At 44.1% G+C, this 19,373-nt stretch overlaps 1 protein-coding gene across 6 annotated transcripts in view; it reads right to left on the reverse strand.

The window, feature by feature from the left end:
* Positions 1-1,433: 1,433 nt before the first annotated feature.
* BCL2L13 (BCL2 like 13) overlaps positions 1,434-19,373 on the reverse strand; it is a 102,306-nt gene continuing 84,366 nt past the window's right edge. For 5 of the 6 annotated variants that reach the window (XM_010381072.2, XM_030915006.1, XM_010381074.2 and 2 more), the window contains one exon: positions 1,434-5,250. In XM_010381072.2, the coding sequence (XP_010379374.1) occupies positions 4,393-5,250 (858 nt within the window). In that variant the 3' untranslated portion in view covers positions 1,434-4,392. The remainder of the gene's footprint in view (positions 5,251-19,373) is intronic. The other variant, XR_004052703.1, reaches the window with a different exon arrangement.

The raw sequence follows: 19,373 nt of genomic DNA on the forward strand, positions 1-19,373 counted from the left end.
GGAGGGCCTTCCAGGAGCTGACATACTTGCGGCCATACCTGGTCAACCCTCCTAAGTCCCCAACCTGTTGGAGTGTCTGTCCAGAGGCCCAGCAGTGCTTCCAGGTATTCCCCCACTTCACTCCACAGCCCTACGCTTACGATGGCATACGCAGGGGAGAAGGGACACACTCGAACAAACAGAAAGAGAGCTAGAAATGCATCTGCTGTCTTCACCCCCTTCACTTAGCACTTTGTGATAATTGCTGGGACAGATTGCCTAACCTTGATTATAAGCAAAAATATTTAATCAAGAAAGCTAATGAAAGCTCATCAGCAATGCCTGTGAATTCTGTAACCACAAAGCATCTCACTCAATGTCCACACGGAAAACAGCTACATAATTGGAAGCTGAGACCAGTCCTGGACGTAACCCTCACTCTTGTTTTTTGTAGTAGAACATGCTTAATATTTAAGTGAGCCTATATGGTGACTTTGTACAAATTAAGACTTCCCTTCTTCCAAGGCCCACAGCATGGCGAGCAGAACACAGGCTGCACATCGGAATTTGTCCCGTCAGTCCTTATGCAGTAAACAACTGGCGCAACTGTTTGCAGGGGACCTGCCAATACTGCTTTGCGGGCCAGGAAAATAAAAACTGGCAAAATCATTGCCTTGCCTCTCCTATGCTTGAGGACATTAGAAAAACTAACAGACTCTGGGCCTGGGCACAGTGGCTCATGCCTGTAATCCCACCACTTTGGGAGGCCAAGGTGGGTGGATCACGAGGTCAGGAGATCGAGACCATCCTGGCTAACACGGTGAAACTCCGTCTCTACTAAAAATACAAAAAAATTAGCCAGGCGTGGTGGCGGGCACCCGTAGTCCCAGCTACTCGGGAGGCTTAGGCAGGAGAATGGCGTGAACCCGGGAGGCGGAGCTTGCAGTGAGCCGAGATCGAGCCACTGCAGTCCAGCCTGGGCGACAGAGTGAACTCTGATTAAGTTCCTCATTCTGTAATATGGGAATAAAAGGAATACAAACAGCGATTAGAACTGTGAAGGTGAAATAAGGTATGTGAGAGCACTAGAACCATCTCTGGCATGTTGTAAATGCTCAACTACTATTTGCTAAAATTATAATTATCGACATGAGGTTTTTTTAGGAAAAATTATACACTCTAAACTCAAATGGATGTCATAATCAGGAGATTATCACTAAGGGCAGGTCTTGGTGCACCAGAGAAGAGGAAACATTCTAGTATGCAGTGTGTCGCTGAGATGTTAAATGAGATAATGCTTGTGTGGGAATTTGGGCAGAAGCTCTAAGTCATGTCTGTTAGCAATCCGATAGCCTACAAGGCCGTCTTGATGGATATGATCACCACCTCAAATTCTTGGAAAGATAAGTTTGTGTGGAAAGACGTAAGAAATTAAGAGAAAGGGAAACAACTTCTTAGCTACATTTTATTTCTATAAAACATCTCTTAAAATAATTCAAACACTGAACTGTTCACATCTCATACCTTTCAGGAGAAAGGAAAGGAGCAGGCATTACTTTCATATTATTGAGGGAATCAGCCCAAAGCCTGAGGAAATTAATAGTAGCTGTGAGTCAAAGCCATGTCTCCAGGTTCACGGCTCACTCCCCCAGGACAAGCCTAGGTAGGTAGTGGCTGCATCTGGTACCCCTGGGACAGAAATGCAGGTGAGAAGGGTCTCAAGAATGCCTCGAGGGGGAAATGGGTGACCCAGAAGGTCCACAGTTGTATTTCTTGATCTAGAATGTTCTCTAGAAGGAAATGAGAGTCCCCTTAAGGCACACTGTAGGTACTGACTGATTTCTGTGGGCCCAGAATTATCACTTTAATACAGAGGGGATAAATTGGCATTCTTCTCCCCCCGCCCCCAATAAATCATTACCTTCAACAGAGCAGTTGAGATGAGGTCTAAGGACTAAGAACTTTTCTATAAACAAGTTGGATTTATTCTGAACCTTTCCTTTACCTTCACTTAGAGAGTATGTAAGTTGGAGGCAGGAATGGCCTACTATCAGCTCCTCCCCCAAAAAGGAAGGGGAGCTTGAGAAATCGTTTTTTAAATGTATGAGCAAAAAGCAGGAGCACAGTCCTCATGAGGTAAGGAAGTGAAGGAAGAATGGGGATGCTGCCACATCCTGTTAACTCAGGAGCTGACCAAGAGTTACCTAGAGAAAGCCAATGGAAAACACTAGCTCCATTACCTAGCAAAATACAACTGGCCAAATCACTGTGACTGAGTGTTCAACAGGTGGGGAAATAAAGCAGCAAGTAGCCGCTTCCATACCACATTTCTTCCTTATTCTTTTGTGGGCAGCACAGACTCAAATATCCTAAGCCTCATGAGCACCTCCTTTCAGCAGCTCAGAGATGAACCTGGCTTCGATCAGCGCTTGAATCTGCTCAGCCAGCGGAGGATCCAGAGTTGGCAAGTGTTAATACTGGAACTCCAAGTATTTTATCACTTTTTAAAAATCAAGATAACTCACCAGTTTTTTTTGCTCTTCACCTATGCAAACACAAATAATAGCAATTAGAATACAGAATAATCCGATGCAACTATCAGAGCCCATGAAGAAAAAAATTGTTGCCTCGCTAATCCCATTCCCCCACTCACCTCTAATTACTTAATCCAAGTACACAAAACCCTTAAAACATCACTCCCTCAGTGGGACACTAAAACACGCTACACGATAAAGCTGGAAAGACACACCAACGTACTCCCAGACCTGGTTTTGACCAATTTTTAAACAGTATTGCTTTAGGGAGATTTTATTTGAAAACATAAATTTCAAAAAGAAAGCACATTTAAAACATCAGGTTTTGTGATCAGGGTAGGTAAAGTATTTTTATTACAAATTTCAGGATCTAAAAAATAATTTATTACATTTACTAAGATAAATCTAAGATGACCTTTTTAAACCAAGCCACATGTGCCCTGCATAGTGACGTCGGGACCCTCGGGCATGGAAAGATGCAGGTCTACTCTTCCTTTAGGGCTGGGATCAGCCAGAGGAAAGAAAATTATGCCAATGCTCAACTAGCATATACTGATTAGGACTATTTTGGTTTATGACCCTGGCACTGAAGAATGCAGGTGAAGATGCTGCCATTCTTGAACTCTGAAAGCCAAACTAGAATCCGCAGAGCAGCCTCAGTCTTAAAATTCAAGCTTCTTTTTCCTACTTTTTATTTCAGTGATATTTAGGACACTCTATATTTCATGAGTTATGATCTAACTGGCTCTAAAAGCCCAAGAATAAAAATCCTTACCACCTAGCAAGAGACCCATAGAACTGGTCAGTAGTAAGACTGAGGTCACATATTAGAAAAAACATACTAGCCCAGGATTAAAGACAGTGACCATCCAGCAACAGAGATGTTGCTGGCAACTAACCATAGTGGTGGGTGACCACTGATGAAAAGTGCTGAAGAGACCTCAGAAGGTCATCCGGGTTATCCTCCTGCCTTGACACAAGACAAATGTGTCTCTGTAGCCAGACTTACTTGCAATTGCACTCACAAGTGGGGACCCCAGATCTCTTTCATGTTATTTTCTCTGTATACATATTTCAAAGATTCCCAAAGGCAGCATTTTTACAAGGTGGAGCTGCAGGAAGCTTCGGGGACTTGGACAGGTCTGAGCAGAAGTCCAGAGCAACCCTCCTCCCATGGGATCTTAGCAGGAACCCGGGGGCGAAGAGGAACAGTGCAGTCCCTGAGAGGCAGCTGAGAGTACGGGCGAGCACCCTCACACTCCAGGATGAGGGGCGGGGGGGGGGGGGCAAAAAAAGAGTAGGTGCAGAGCCCAGCCTGCTCATCAGGAAAGATGAAATTCTAAGGGGATTAAGAGCTAACGAGTCAGTAGCTGAGGAGCACACAGCTAAGCTCTCTCAGCTGGGAATTCCTATCCCAATTCTTTCTAAGTAAACCCTCCTCCGCTAAAGCAGTGGATCTCCACAGGGGATGTTCACAGGGGATATGTGGCAATGTCTAGAGACATTTTCGGTTGTCATCTCTGGGAGGGGGTGCCACTGGCATCTAGTGGGTGGAGGCCAGGGATGCTGCTGAACATCCCACCACAGAAAATGATCAGAGTATTACTAGTGCCAAGGCTGGGAAACCCTGTCCTGGAGGGGGGCTTTACCCCTAAGGTTCTCAATTTAGCAGGAGCCGAGGCCCTTGGGATTTAGTCAGACGAATGTGAACGCCCCACCTCAAGCCCTAACACGCCTAACATGCCACTGCCACATTGAGCAGAAGTCCCCAGTTATCCCAGAGTGTTCCACAAATGTCCAGACAGCTGCTGGAGGTTCAAATTCCAGCCAGTACAACTCCAACCTTACATCCTTCTGTCTGTTTCTCCTGAAAAGCCTTCTATTTCTTTCTCAGAGCCAGAGCTACCCCGATGGCCATTGCCAGGATGGCAACAGCAGCAGCGCCTCCAAACAGCAGTATAGACTTGCCCTCAGACAGCGGCAGGGGCTTCATCTCGCCGGCGGGGGACAGTCTAGACTTGCCCTCAGAGAGCGGCAGGGGCTTCATCTCGCCGGGAGGGGACAGCTCTTCCCCAAGGCTCTCTTCCCTTGCATTTGTCTCCTTCTCACTCAGCAGCGTTTCTGTGGGTTCCGGTGCGGGGACCACCTCCTCCACTTCAGTAAGTTCAACTGTTGCTGCTTTCACCTCTTCTTCATCAAGTTCTACAAACAGAGATGTAGCAGGGCTGGATTTCTCCACTGTGATCACTTCTGTGTCAGGTTCCCTTGTCCCCAGCAAGGAGGTGGCAGTGATATGTGGAAGCAAGGGGGCTGGGGCTTCAGGGAGGGCCTCTGGCAGCTCCCCCGCTGGCAAGACCACAGAAGCCAGAGCAGCCTCTTCCATGCCCTCGGGCACTTCTTCTTTCTCCACGTGCACGATGTCAGAATTAGAAGAGTTGTTCTCACTCTTCTCTCCAACTCCGTTGCTGTCTAAGCTTTTCACTTCTTCAGGATCCATTGCAATCTGCTGCCAGGACTCAGGGCCTAGAGAGACTGGTAGGCTTTCTGTGTGCCAGCTCTGGCTAGCTGACAGCGAGACAGGTAAGCTCTCGGACTGCCAGGAAGTGGTCACAGTTGGAGACTCTGGGGGACTGACCTGTCCAGAGTTGTCGCTGGGCAGGATATAAATGTCATTGCTATCTTCTGCAGTGATTCCAGGGTATTCTTCCTCCTCTGACTCAAGACTAAACACAGTGCCCTAGAAACGAAGGACAAGTGTCAATAATAAAAATCTATTTAAAAAATTGACATCAATCTGTAAAGCAAATTCCTTCCTAAACTGAAGTTCTAGGAATGAAACACTGTTTAAATCTACATAGTTTCTGAATGGAATGCATTTATTTGTAGGCCAATACAGAGAAACAATTTTCGACAGGCTTCTGAGCAGTTTCCTTGAAACTAAAAAATCATGAGTTAATTTACATTCAGTATAATTCACATACAGGCTGAGTGCATCCTCATCTGAAAACCTGAAATCCAAAATGCTCCAAAATCTGAGATTTTTTTATTTTATTTTATTTTTTAGATGGAGTCTTGCTCTGTCTCCCAGGCTACAGTGCAGTGGCATGATCTCGGCTCACTGCAACCTCTGCCTCCCAGGTTCAAGCGATTCTCCTGCTTCAGCCTTCCCAGTAGCTGAGATTACAGGCACCCGCCACCATGCACGGCTAACTTTTTTAGTAGAAATGGGGTTTCACCAGGCTGGTCTGGAACTCCTGACCTTCAGTGATCCACCCATCTTGGCCACCCAAAGTGCTGGGATTACAGGAGTAGGCTACTGCACCCAGCCCAAAATTCAAAACTTTTTGAGCGCTGAAATGACATCACAAGTGGGAAATTCCACACTTGACCTCATGTGACGGGTTGCAGGCAAAACAGTCAAAAATCTGCTTCGTGCACACAAAATATTATATATATGTTTATATTATAAATATTGTATATTTATATTATATATTAATATGTTAATATTATATAAAATTACCTTCACTCTATATGTATGAGGTACATACAAAAAGAAGTAAATTTCATGTTTGGACTTTCCCATCCCCAAGGCATCTCATCACATATATACAAACATTCCAAAAAAAAAAAAAATTAAAATCCAAAACACTTCTGATCCCAAGCACTTTGGATGAGGGATACTCACCCTGTATGTTCAATGCAGTAATTAATGCAAAACAGCAGAGAAAACAAAGGCAAGACCTTGTGCTCAAGGAATGTATCACTTAGTAGGGTATAAAAATAATGCTATGTCATAGTGAAAGTGCTATTAAGAGTTCATATGGCAGTGCTGCTTTCCTTAGAAGAAGAAAAAAAGTTCAGATGGGAAAAAGACCTCTTTGGGTAGAGGTCAGAGAAAGCAGGGAGATCACAGAAAGCTTCACGGAGGGACTAGCATTTATATTAGGCATCTGAAGAACAGGTAAGATTTTGGCAGGCAAGGGGTACAAAGAAGACACAATGCAGGCAAAAGCACAGAGACAGAAAAAAAGAGAATAAGGACAGAGCCCTGTTTAATTAATGCAGAGTGCACATGAAGAATAGAAGGTCAGTGAGGACAGGACCATGGAGAAACCTGAATGACAGAGAGCTAAGAAATACGGACTTTATCCAACAGGTGATGGTTTATCACTGACATCTCTGAGGTACAAAATTACAATCAGAGCTTTGCTTTAAAATTCCTCTGATAGCAAAGCCAGAATGGAGAGATGCTGCAGACACAGAGACTCTTGCTTCTTTCTTCAGGAAGTCTGAGTGAAAGCAATAAAGCCCTACAGCGCAGGCCGTGTGTCTATGTCTATTAATAACAGGCCACTGCATGCCTACTGCTTATCACAGCTGTGTCAGGCACAAGGGCTATGAGGAAGAATGAGTCTATTCTTACAGAATTTACTAGGCAGCTGTGAAGACTGACATATGAATAACTAACTTCAATACGATACAGAAAGCTTTATGACAGGTGCATGCACAAGGGGCTAGGCCAACCCAGAGGGTAAGGCACAATCAAAGGACAGAAAGAGAACCAATGGAATGGAATGTCACCGAGATGTACAGAAATTGTCATCCAAAGGCTAGACAACACTCATAAAAGCTACAGGGAATCTGAATAGAATATGTAAAGCAGGCCGGGCGCGGTGGCTCAAGCCTGTAATCCTAGCACTTTGGGAGGCCGAGACGGGCGGATCACGAGGTCAGGAGATCAAGACCATCCTGGCTAACACAGTGAAACCCCGTCTCTACTAAAAAAATACAAAAACTAGCCGGGCGAGGTGGCGGGCGCCTGTAGTCCCAGCTACTCGGAGGCTGAGGCAGGAGAATGGCGTAAACCCGGGGGGCGGAGCTTGCAGGGAGCTGAGATCCGGCCACTGCACTCCAGCCTGGTCGACAGAGCGAGACTCCGTCTCAACAAAAAAAAAAAAAAAAAAAAAAAAAAAAAAAAAAAAAAAAAGAATATGTAAACCAATTAATTTCTACTTCATTTTACGATTATGGTTGCTATTCATCTGAAGTAGAATAATTTCGTTCTTCAACCAAGACCAGAAACTTTCTATGTATATCAAGGATCTAATATAAATCAGAAGTCTGTCAGCCCCATAAAAAAGTAAAAAATACAAATAAATCACACCATCACGATGTCGGCATCATACTGCACCACATTCTACTGCAACCCTTGCTCCAACCACTTCAGAGGCCATGGTAAGCATCAAGCATATTCTATGAGTATGGAATAAGCAGGGGGGTAAAATAATACGGCATGACCACAAAATTCACAATCAAAAGCAACTGGCTTGTATCCAGCTCCAACTGTGCCCCAGCTGTGCGAATTTGGATACCTTGCTTGGACTTTTAGATTTCAATTTCTTCACAAATAAAAGGGGGACGACTGACTAGGTAGGATTGTTTTTGTTTTGTTTATTTTTAGAGTTGGGGTCTGCTCTATCACACAGGCTGAAGTGCAGTGGCAGGATCATAGCTCACTGTGGCCTCAACCTTCTGGCCCCAGGGGATCCTCTCGCCTCAGCCTCCTGAGTAGCTGGGAATAACAGCATGGGCCACTGAACTCGGCTAAGTTTTTTTATTTTTTGTAGAGATGAGTCTCTCTATGTTGCCCAGGCTGGTCTCAAACTCCTGGCTTCAAGCAATTCTCCTACCTCAGTGTCCCAAAGTGCTGAGATTATAGGTGTGAGCCACCACACCCGCACCTGAGTCTATTTTTAAAATGAGGTATAGTTTTTTCTTTTTGTTTTTTTTTTTTGGTTTTTTTTTTTTTTTTTTTTTTTTTTTGAGACGGAGTCTCGCTCTGTCACCAGACTGGAGTGCAGTGGGGCGATCTCGGCTCAATGCAACCTCCATCTCCCAGGTTCAAGTGATTCTCCTGCCTCAGCCTCCCAAGTAGCTGGGACTACAGGCACACGCCACCATGCCCAGCTAATATTTGTATTTTTAGTAGAGACGGGGTTTCACCATGTTGGCCTCAATCTCTTGACCTCGTGATCCGCCCTTGTCGGCCTCCCAAAGTGCTGGGATTACGGGCGTGAGCCACCATGCCCGGCCCAAGGTACAGTATTTATAGGGCTTAGCTTAGTACTTTGTACATAGGAAGTAATCAGTAAGTTCTGCTATTTCATAACTTGTTAATGTTTGTGTTGTCATTTTCATTGTTGTTTTTGGTGGTATGGTGGTAGGACAAAGAGCTATTTTAAAATACCAACTGGATGGGACAATAAGAAGGTGAAAACAATTGGAAACAATCCCCTTCCTTGGCTAAAGAAGGTAATTTACAAACTTTTCCTTCCTCCTCTATCTCTTCTAAATAGAGATAATACAAAATTGGAAAGTAAAATATGTCTTTAACAATTACAATACTGTAGTATACAATTAGGAAAATTGGAGAGCCCATTGGCTTGGAAGAGAGAAAGGGCTTCTAGGCCTCCAAGCTTTTGAGGATGACAGCTTGCCCCAGCCTCAGGGTAAGGACCACTGGCATGGTCCAGAAGAGGATGCATGCAGGAGAGGGAGAAAGGGAGAGGGAGAGAGGGAGAGAGACAAACAGAGAGACACAGGGAGGGTTTGGTTCAGCTAAGTAAGAAAAGACATGGAGATCCTAGCCTGTATTTAACTACTATTAAGAAAGAAATAAGTACATTTTTAAGTCCAATGTGGAAGGAAGCCCATATTGTACAATACCCCTACATAAAAAACTACAAAGTAGGCCAGGCATGGTGGCTCACGCCTGTAATCCCAGCACTTTGGGAGGCTGAGGCGGGCGGATCACGAGGTCAGCAGATGGAGACCGTCCTGGCTAACGCAGTGAAATCCCGTCTCTACTAAAAATACAAAAATCTAGCCGGGCGAGGTGGCGGGCGCCTGTAGTCCCAGCTACTCAGGAGGCTGAGGCAGGAGAATGAGGTGAACCTGGGAGGCGGAGCTTGCAGTGAGCCGAGATCATGCCACTGTACTCCAGCCTGGGGGACAGATCGAGAGTCCATCTCAAAAAACAAAACAAAACAAAAAAACTACAAAGTATTATTGAGAGAAATTAAAGATATCCTAAAGGGATATATATATCATGCTCACATATTGGAAAACTATTGTAAAGATGTCAACTATTCCCAAATTAACCCTTTGGTTCACTACAATCGCCAATATAAAATCCCACCAGGTTTTTTCTTATGGAAATTGACAACCAATTCTAAAATCTATGTAGCAATTTAAAAAGGCTAAGGAAATTTAGCTGATCTTGAAAAATAAGCTGACACTCAACTCATTACAAAGGTACACTGATTATATAAGTATGTAAGAGCTTAAAAATAGACCTGGCTGGGCACAGTGGTTCACATCTATTAAGCACTTTGGAGGATCGCTTGAGGCCAGGAGTTCAAGACAAGCCTGAGCAACATATTAAGACATCATCTCCACACACACGCATACACACACACACACACACAACTGGCCAGGTGTGATGGCGCCTGCAGTCCCATCTACTCAACTCAGGAGGCTGAAATGGGATGATCCCTTGAGCCCAGGAGTTTGCGTCTGCACTGAGCTATGATCGTGCCACTGTAGTCCAGCCTGGATGACAGAGCGAGACCTTGTCTCAATTCCCAAAAAAAAACCAAAGAGGCAATTAGACCAATTAAATAAAATAGAATCCAGAACTAGATATACAAAGTCACATGATTTGTGGCAAAGATAACTCTGGAAAAATGGATCCTATTTACTAAGTGCACATATATATATATATCTACTTATTTGCATACATTTATACATAATAAAATGTTTATATAAGCAAAACACATGTTTAGAAAAATGTACACCAAACCATTGTGAGTTATTTCTAAGGGGCAAGGTAACAAGAAAAGTGTGCATCATAAAAATTTCTTGGCTGGGCGTGGTGGCTCATGCCTGTAATCCCAACACTTTGGGAGGCTGAGGTGGGCGGATCACCTGAGGTCAGGAGTTCAAGACCAGCCTGGTTAACATGGCGAAACTCCACCTCTACTAAAAAATACAAAAATCAGCCAGGCGTGGTGGCACGTGCCTGTAATCCCAGCTACTCGGGAGGCTGAGGCAGGAGAATCGCTTGAACCCGGGGGGCAGAGGTCGCAGTGAGCCGAGATAGCGCCATTACACTCTAGCCTGGGCGGCATTAAGATTTCCATCTCAAAAAAAAAAAAAAAAAAAAAATTTCGTATAAGGGTCATGACTTAAATATATATATATACATATATATATATTTCCATTTATTTAAAAGAATGTATTTTTTTCACCACCCTGAAGCCCACTCCCAAGCCCTGCACCAAATGGAATAAAGCTTTTTGCAGCATAACAAAATTGTTTAAATTAAAAAATGACAAAAATTTAAAAACTAAAAGAATGTAAACATGAACAGGGCTCTGCTGCTTCCTGGGAACATGAGATTAGCAGATGCTCAACAATCTCCACAGGAACTGTGGAACAATTTGAATCAGGTAAAGAGTCTCCTGAATGTCTGAATTTCGCACATCTCAAACACAGAGTAGGGCATGTGGAAATATTATTACCAAATTTTTAAAACTTTTAATTTTTTTTGTATTGAGATTCACATTCATAAAATTCATGTAACATAAAATCCATAGCCAGGCACAGGGGCTCACACCTATAATCCCAACATTTTGGAAAGCAAAGTCGAGAGGATCACTTCAGCCCAGGAATTTGAGACCAACTGGGCAACACAGTGAGATCCCATGTCTAAAAAAAAAAAAATTAAGGCCGGGCATGGTGGCTCACGCCTGTAATCCCAGCACTTTGGGAGGCTGAGGTGGGCAGACTGCCTGAGGTCAGGAGTTTGAGACCAGCCTGATCAACATGGAGAAACCCCATCTCTACGAAAAATACAAAAAAATTAGCCAGGCATGGTGACGCATGCCTGTAATCCCAGCTACTCGGGAGGCTGAGGCAGGAGAATCACTTGAACCTGGGAGGTGGAGGCTGTGGTGAGCTGAAATTGCACCATTGCACTCCAGCCTGGACAACAAGAGTGAAACTCCGTCTCAGAAAAAGAAAAATTAAAAAATTAAAAAAATTATCGTGGTGATGTACACCTGTAGTCCCAGCTACTCAGGAGGCTGAGGTGGGAGAATCACTTGAGCCTGGGAGGTCAAGGCTACGGTGAGCCATGATCGTGCCACTGTACTGCAGCCTAAATGACAGAACAAGATCCTGTCTCGAAAGAGAGAGAAAGAGAGAAAGAGAGAGAGAGGAGAAAGAGAGAGAGAGAGAGAGAGAGAGAAAGGGAGGGAGGGAGGGAGGGAGGGAGGGAGGGAGGGAGGGAGGAGGAGGAAGGAAGGAAGGAAGGAAGGAAGGAAGGAAGGAAGGAAGGAAGGAAGGAAGGAAGGGGAAAGAAAGAATTTCTAGGTGTACCATTCAGTGGTTTTTAGTATATTCAGTGTTGTGTAACCACACCAGAATTACCAGAAAATTCCCATCATCCCAGAAAGACACCTTTTGGTAGTCACTCTCCATTCTCCCCTTTTTCATCACCGGGCAATCACTAATCTACATTCTACTTCTATGGATTGCCTATTCTGAGAAGTATAAATGGAGTCACACAATACAGCCTTTTGTGTCTGGCTGCTTCCACTTAGCATAATGTTTTCAAGGCCCACCCATGTTGTAGCATGTATCAGTACTTCATTCTTTTTTTTTTTTTTTTTTTTTTGAGAAGGAGTCTTGCTCTGTCGCCCGGGGCTGGAGTGCAGTGGCCGGATCTCAGCTCACTGCAAGCTCCGCCTCCCAGGTTCACACCATTCTCCTGCCTCAGCCTCCCCAGCAGCTGGGACTACAGGCACCCGCCACCTCGCCCGGCTAGTTTTTTGTATTTTTAGTAGAGACGGGGTTTCACCAGGTTAGCCAGGATGGCCTCGATCTTCTGACCTTGTGATCCGCCCGTCTCGGCCTCCCAAAGTGCTGGGATTACAGGCTTGAGCCACCGCGCCCGGCCTCTTTTTTTTTTTTTTTTGAGATGGAGTCTCACTCTTTCACAAGGCTGGAGTGCAGTGGCGTGATCTCGGCTCACTGCAACTTCCACCTCCCGGGTTCCAGCGAATATCCTGCCTCAGCCTCCTGAGCAGCTGGGATTACAGGCGCCCACCACCATGCCTGGCTAATTTTTGTATTTTTAGTAGAGACGGGGTTTCACCAAGTTGGCCAGGATGGTGTTGATCTCTTGACCTCGTGATCCACCTGCCTCGGCCTCCTACAGGTGTGAGCCACCGCGCCCGGCAGTACTTCATTCTTCTTTACGGCTGAGAATAATATTTCATTGTATGTAGGCACCACATTTTACTTATTAATTAGCTGGTGAACATGTGGGTTGATTCTACCTTTTAGAATAGTGTTGTTATAAATGTCCACGTACTAGTTTTTGTTTGAATGCTTTTGTTATTTTGAATACAGCAGGAGCAAAACTGCCAGTTCATAAGGTAATTTCATGTCAAATTATTTTCAAAAAAACTTAGAAAAATATTTCCAAATATTCTTGGAATTCTAAAACATTTCTGAAAATAATGATGTTGAACATTTTTTCATGTGCTAATTGGCCATTTGTATATTTTCTTTAGGATGATGTCTAATTCAAATCTTTTGCCCATTTTTAAATTGAGTTGTGTTTTTATGTTGGATTGTGAGAATTTATTCTTTTTTTTTTTTTTTTTTGAGACAGAGCCTTGCTCTGTCTCCCAGGCTGGAGTGTAGTGGTGAGCCATCTCACCTCACTGCAACCTTGGCCTCCTGAGTTCAGGCAACTCTTCTGCCTCAGTCTCCCAAGTAGCTGGGATTACAGGCATGCACCACCACCGCATCTGGCTGTTTTATTTTTGTAGATACAGGGTTTCACCATGTTGCCCAGGCTGGTCTTGAACTCCTGATCTCAAGTGATCCCGCCACCTCAGCCTTCCAAAGTACTGGGATTACTTACAGGCACGAGCCACCACGCCTGGCAGGGTTTTTAATTCTTTTTTTTTTTTTTTTTTTGAGACGGAGTCTCGCTCTGTCGCCCGGGCTGGAGTGCAGTGGCCGGATCTCAGCTCACTGCAAGCTCCGCCTCCCGGGTTTACACCATTCTCCTGCCTCAGCCTCCTGAGTAGCTGGGACTACAGGCGCCCACCACCTCGCCCGGCTGGTCAAGCTCCGCCTCCCGGGTTTACACCATTCTCCTGCCTCAGCCTCCTGAGTAGCTGGGACTACAGGCGCCCACCACCTCGCCCGGCTGGTTTTTTGTATTTTTTAGTAGAGACGGGGTTTCACCACGTTAGCCAGGATGGTCTCAATCTCCTAACCTCGTGATCCGCCCGTCTCGGCCTCCCAAAGTGCTGGGATTACAGGCTTGAGCCACCGCGCCCGGCCAGGGTTTTTAATTCTTAAATAAGACTGCTACAAAATTAGATACTGATATAATTGTAAGGTGCTTGTAATTAGGTTGAGACTAAAGGAAACAGGGAGATAAACAAGGCTTCCTAAAAATTAGTTCTATGAAAGGAACTAGTGGTCTATGCTAATTAATAACTTTTAAAAATCTTTTTAAAAGATCTCTGCCATCAGTGCCATTCCTCATATGGATTCCTTTCCCAGACTTCAAACCCTGCATGACTAAAACAGACTGTCACTGCTATGATCTTACGGGATTTCATCTTTCAAACTCTCATTACATTTGCATTAGTAGAGGCGTAATGTAAAACCATTACACATTTCTGGGACCATCATCAATAATGAATGCTAACAAAGAGTACTTCACAAGCAAATGCAGTACATGAAGTCTATACACCCATCAACTGCAGAGCTCACGCGATACAGCCAGCCAGAAGAATGCTTGTCATACTGAAGACTAGAAACTACAAGTACTAACTCCACATCATTTCTGTCTTACCCCACACCTAATATTTTAGCGAGGATCTATCTCATCATCTTCCCCTCTTTTATTTAATCATTAAGTACTAAATATATCTCAATATATTTATTCCTAAATATATCTTCTAACATCTAAATCTATCTCTTCCCTTCCATCAACATTTTCTGGTATTACTCTAATATAAGCCATCTTCTTTTCCCTTCCTCCCTCCCTGTATTACTCTAATAGAAGCAATCCTCCCCGCCCCTCCCCTCCCGTTCTTTTCTTTTCTCTTCTTTTTGAGACAGAGTCTCTCTCTGTTGCCCAGGCTAGAGTGCAGTGGCGAGAACACAGCTCACTGCAACCTCTGGCCCCAGGGCTCAAGCAACTCTCCTGCCTCAGCCTTCAGAGTAGCCAGGACCACAGGCATGCACCATCACGACTGGCTAATTTTTACATTTTTTGAAGAGACGGGGTTTTGCCATGTTGCCCAGGCTGCTCTCAAATTCCTGATATTAAGCAATCTGCTTGCTTCAGCCTCCCAAAGTGTTAGGATTACAGGCTTGAGCCACCATGCCAATCATTATCTTTCATCAGAAGCAATGCAAAGACTCCGAAAGGCCTGCAATCCAACTTGGATGGTGTAAAACAAACAAACAAACAAACAAACAAACAAACAAACAAACAAACAAAACAGTAAGTTAAGCCAAAAATCTGGAAATCATGTTGGATTTCTCCAATTCCTGACTTCTTATTATCAGGAACTGTGCTCTTTAGGTGCTGGTAATAAAACAATCTCTACCTTCAAAGAGTTTAAAATACAGTAACAGAGGCCAGGCATTGTTGTCTCATGCCTGAAATCCCAGCACTTTTGGAGGCCCAGGCAGGAGGATAAGCTTGAGCCCACCTGGGTAAGATGGTAAGACCCCATCTCTGTAAAAAAAATAAAAAAATAAAAATAGCAATGGAGACAAACAGGGTACTCTGGGAACATGAGAGATTCATGGAAGAGGGAACAACAACGTTGGATTTTTTTTTTTTTTTTTTTTTTTTTGGAGACGGAGTCTCACTCTGTTGCCCAGGCTGCCTGCCACCACACCTGGCTAACTTTTCTAATTTTTGTATTTTTACTAAAGATGGGTTTTCACCATGTTGGCCAGGCTGGTTTTGAACTGCTGACCTCAAGAGATCCACCCATCTCGGCCTCCCAAAGAGCTGGGATTACAGGTGTGAGCCACTGTGCCCGCCAAAGTTGGATCTTAAAGAATGAAAGAGAAAACCAGCAGATCAAAGATGAGCAAGATATTCCAGGCAGAAGGAAAAGCATAAACAAAAATATGGTGCTGAAAAACATCATCGTATATGCAGACTACTGGCTCTTCAGCATGCCAAAGCATAGGACAGGGAGTGAAGAAAGGCAAAGCTGGAGCTGGAGAAGGAGGAAAGATTAGGCCAATGAACGAGAAGTAAAATATCAGTGCCTGTCTTTATATAAAACACTGCCTCTATCTCATAAAAGGTCCATGTTTCCCCCTCGGTCTTGCTGAGACATGAATTCAAGACCCTGTCCCACAATATGGCACCTCATACACACCACCAATTACTTAGAGGAGAAAAGATGAATCTAAGGTACCATCCGGCCATTACATAAAGGCTTAGTCTGAATATTACGAAATAAAGTAGTTCTACATTTGAAGTCTATTTATCATTTTGACTCAGTTAAAAAGCAAGCGGGCAAATTCATACAATATTTAGAATGATACATTATCTCTTCTTGAGCACATTAATGTTTTCCTAGGAAACCCAACATAAATTTTTGAAAGTCTACAGCACAGTGAAGGGCATTAGAGGAGGCAAAGTCAATCTTCTCTATCACTAGGGCCATCATTTCACCCACATCTCTCTGTAATTGTGTACTAGGTGCTCCCTCTGGGAGGGGAGGCTTATCTTGGCAATGTTACTCATTGTGCCCTACAAATGCCATACTAAATTCCCAAGCGCTGTCTCCTTATTCATATAGATACTGGTATTAGAATTTTAGGGGAGCAGAAAAGGTTTTGCAAATATGACAAAAGGTATTAAGACCTCTCTCCCTTAAAACTGTGCTTTCATACAAAGCGGCATACCATTTTAGGGGAAATTTTAGACTCCCTGAAGCACATCTATGGACTCCAATTTAAGACCCCTTATCTGGCTCCATCAGGGTCTGGCTTAAATTCCACTGTATTCAATCTTCCTCTCTTATTTCTCCTGAACTCCTAGACAGCACTGAGTCTGGGCCACACAAAGTATCACAATATCTATTTTGTACCATACTTCTTATTTTTTCACATGTATTAGTCGTCTTCTCAACGACACCATAAATACTTCAAGGGAGAAAACATGCCTTCAACTTCTTTGTTATCCCTCAGGTAATGCCTAACATATGCTGAGCAAAGAGTAATGCTCAATAAATGCTTGGATGATAGGAAAGTTGGTCCCATCTTTGATATAAAAGCTCTAAACATCAAGTACTGTTAGGTAGCACTCTTCATTCATCTCTGTATTTCCATACCTCCGAGCTGCACCTGTGTCTTCACTGTTCAAGGTCACACAGCACTGGTGCTAAAGTCATTTCCAACCCCAAACAGAATGACTGAAGTCACACTGTCCCATCAATCCAGAAAATCCAGAATGCTCTCCCAATTCTGCCCATCTGAATCCTTCTTGTTACTTCTAAACTCATAGGATTTATCTGTTACTCCTTGCTATAAAACATATAGGAAATAGTGTGGATCTGCTTTATATCCCTAACTATAAGCTCCTGGAGACTAAGGATATATTTTTATAATATTTTTGTTGCACTGGTTTCTTTTCTCAGGCACACGCTTCCCATGTGCCTCATAGGATTCAATACATATTATATGAATATAATGAAATGTTATGTATAGTTATATTAATATAGGTTGGGTGCAGTGGCTGAGGCCTATAATCCCAGCACTTTGGGAGGCTGAGGTTAGTGGATTATTTGAGCCCAGCAGTTCGAGACTAGCCTGGGCGACATAGTGAGATTCTATCTCTACAAAAAATACAAAAATTGTCCAGGAGTGGTTGCGCATGCCTGTAGTCCCACCTACTCGGGAGGCTGAGGTAGAAGGATCCCTAGAGCCTGGGAGGTGGAGGTTGTAGTGAGCCAAGTTTGTGCCTCTGTCCTCCAGCCTGGGTGACCGAGACCCTATCTCAAGAAAAAAAAAAAAAAAAAATATATATATATATATATATATATACACACACACACACACACACACACACACATACACATAAATACACACACACACACATATATATGTAATTAACATTGAAGTCTTTGGAAACTTAGTAAGGCTGGCCCAGTTCTTGAACCTGGCGTCTTTTCCATTGAATAGCTGTCACTTCTCTTTCTGCATCTTTGCATACTTTGCCCACATAGATGAAACATTATTTTCGTTTCCTCATGATTTTTAGTAGAGATGAGGTCTCGCTATGTTGCCCAGGCTGGTCTCAAATTTCCGGGCTCCAGTGATCCACCCAAAGTGCTGGGATTACAGGCATGAGCCACCATTCCCGGACAGAACATTCTTTTTTATTTTTTGAGACGGAGTCTTGCTCTGTCGCCCAGGCTGGAGTGCAGTGGCAGGATCTCAGCTCACTGCAAGCTCTGCCTCCCGGGTTTACGCCATTCTCCTGCCTCAGCCTCCTGAGTAGCTGGGACTACAGGTGTCCGCCACCTCGCCCGACCAGTTTTTTGTATTTTTTATTAGAGACGGGGTTTCACCGGGTTAGCCAGGATGGTCTCGATCTCTTGACCTTGTGATCTGCCCGTCTTGGCCTCCCAAAGTGCTGGGATTACAGGCTTGAGCCACCGCGCCTGGCCAGAACATTCTTTATGTGCAATATAATATGCATCATAACCTGCCATTCTTGACCTGCAAGTCTCTCTAATGAGGAAATATATGTTTTCTAACTTCTACTATAAACAAAGAAGAAAGACATTCACTGAAGGTCTGAACAGGACTGAATAATCTCAGAGCATAACCAAAGCTCAGTTTAGGATATATCATAAATGGTTCAAACACACAAAATTCAAAACATAACAACACCTTTCTACGTTCTAGTAGAGGCCTTTTGTTACTGAGTCATGGTCCCCCCCAAGATACCTAAGCTGATCTAACAAATCCTTGCTGCTTTTCAACGAAAGTCCTTTACTTCCTTCAAGATGTGACCATATGTCTTTACAAAGCCTTCCCTGATTAAGCCCTACTTTACTTCACAACTACCTTTTTTTTTTGAGATAGAGTTTCACTGTCATCCAGGCTGGAGTGCAGTGGTACGATCTTGGCTCACTGCAACCTCCACCTCCCGAGTTCAAGCGATTCTCCTGCCTCAGCCTCCTAAGTAGCTGGGATTACAGGTGTGCACCATCACACTTGGCTAATTTTTTAAAAATACTTTTGGTAGAAATGGTGTTTCACCATGGTGTTGGCCAAGTTGGTCTCGAACTCCTGACTTCAAGTGATTCACCCGCTTCGGCCTCCCAAACTGTCGGGATTACAAGCATGAGCCACCGGGCCTGGCCCATTTTTTTTTCTTTGTATAGACAGTCCCCAACTTATGATGGTTCCACTTAACAATATTTTGACTTTACCATGGGTTTATCAGAGTATTAAGTGCATTTTTGGCTGGGCGCAGTGGCTCATGCCTGTAATCCCAGCACTTTGGGAGGCTGAGGCGGGTGGATCACAAGGTCAAGAGATGGAGACCATCCTGGCCAACATGGTGAAACCGAGTCTCTACTAATACAAAAATTAGCTGGGCATGGTGGTGCATGCCTGTAGTCCCAGCTACTCGGGAGGCTGAGGCAGGAGAATCACTTGAACCCGGGAGGCGGAGGTTGCAGTGAGCTGAGATCGCACCACTGCACTCCAGCCTGGCGACAG

This window comes from Rhinopithecus roxellana, chromosome 13 (genome assembly GCF_007565055.1).
Source record: "Rhinopithecus roxellana isolate Shanxi Qingling chromosome 13, ASM756505v1, whole genome shotgun sequence".
In the NCBI taxonomy this organism is placed as follows: Eukaryota; Metazoa; Chordata; class Mammalia; order Primates; family Cercopithecidae; genus Rhinopithecus; species Rhinopithecus roxellana.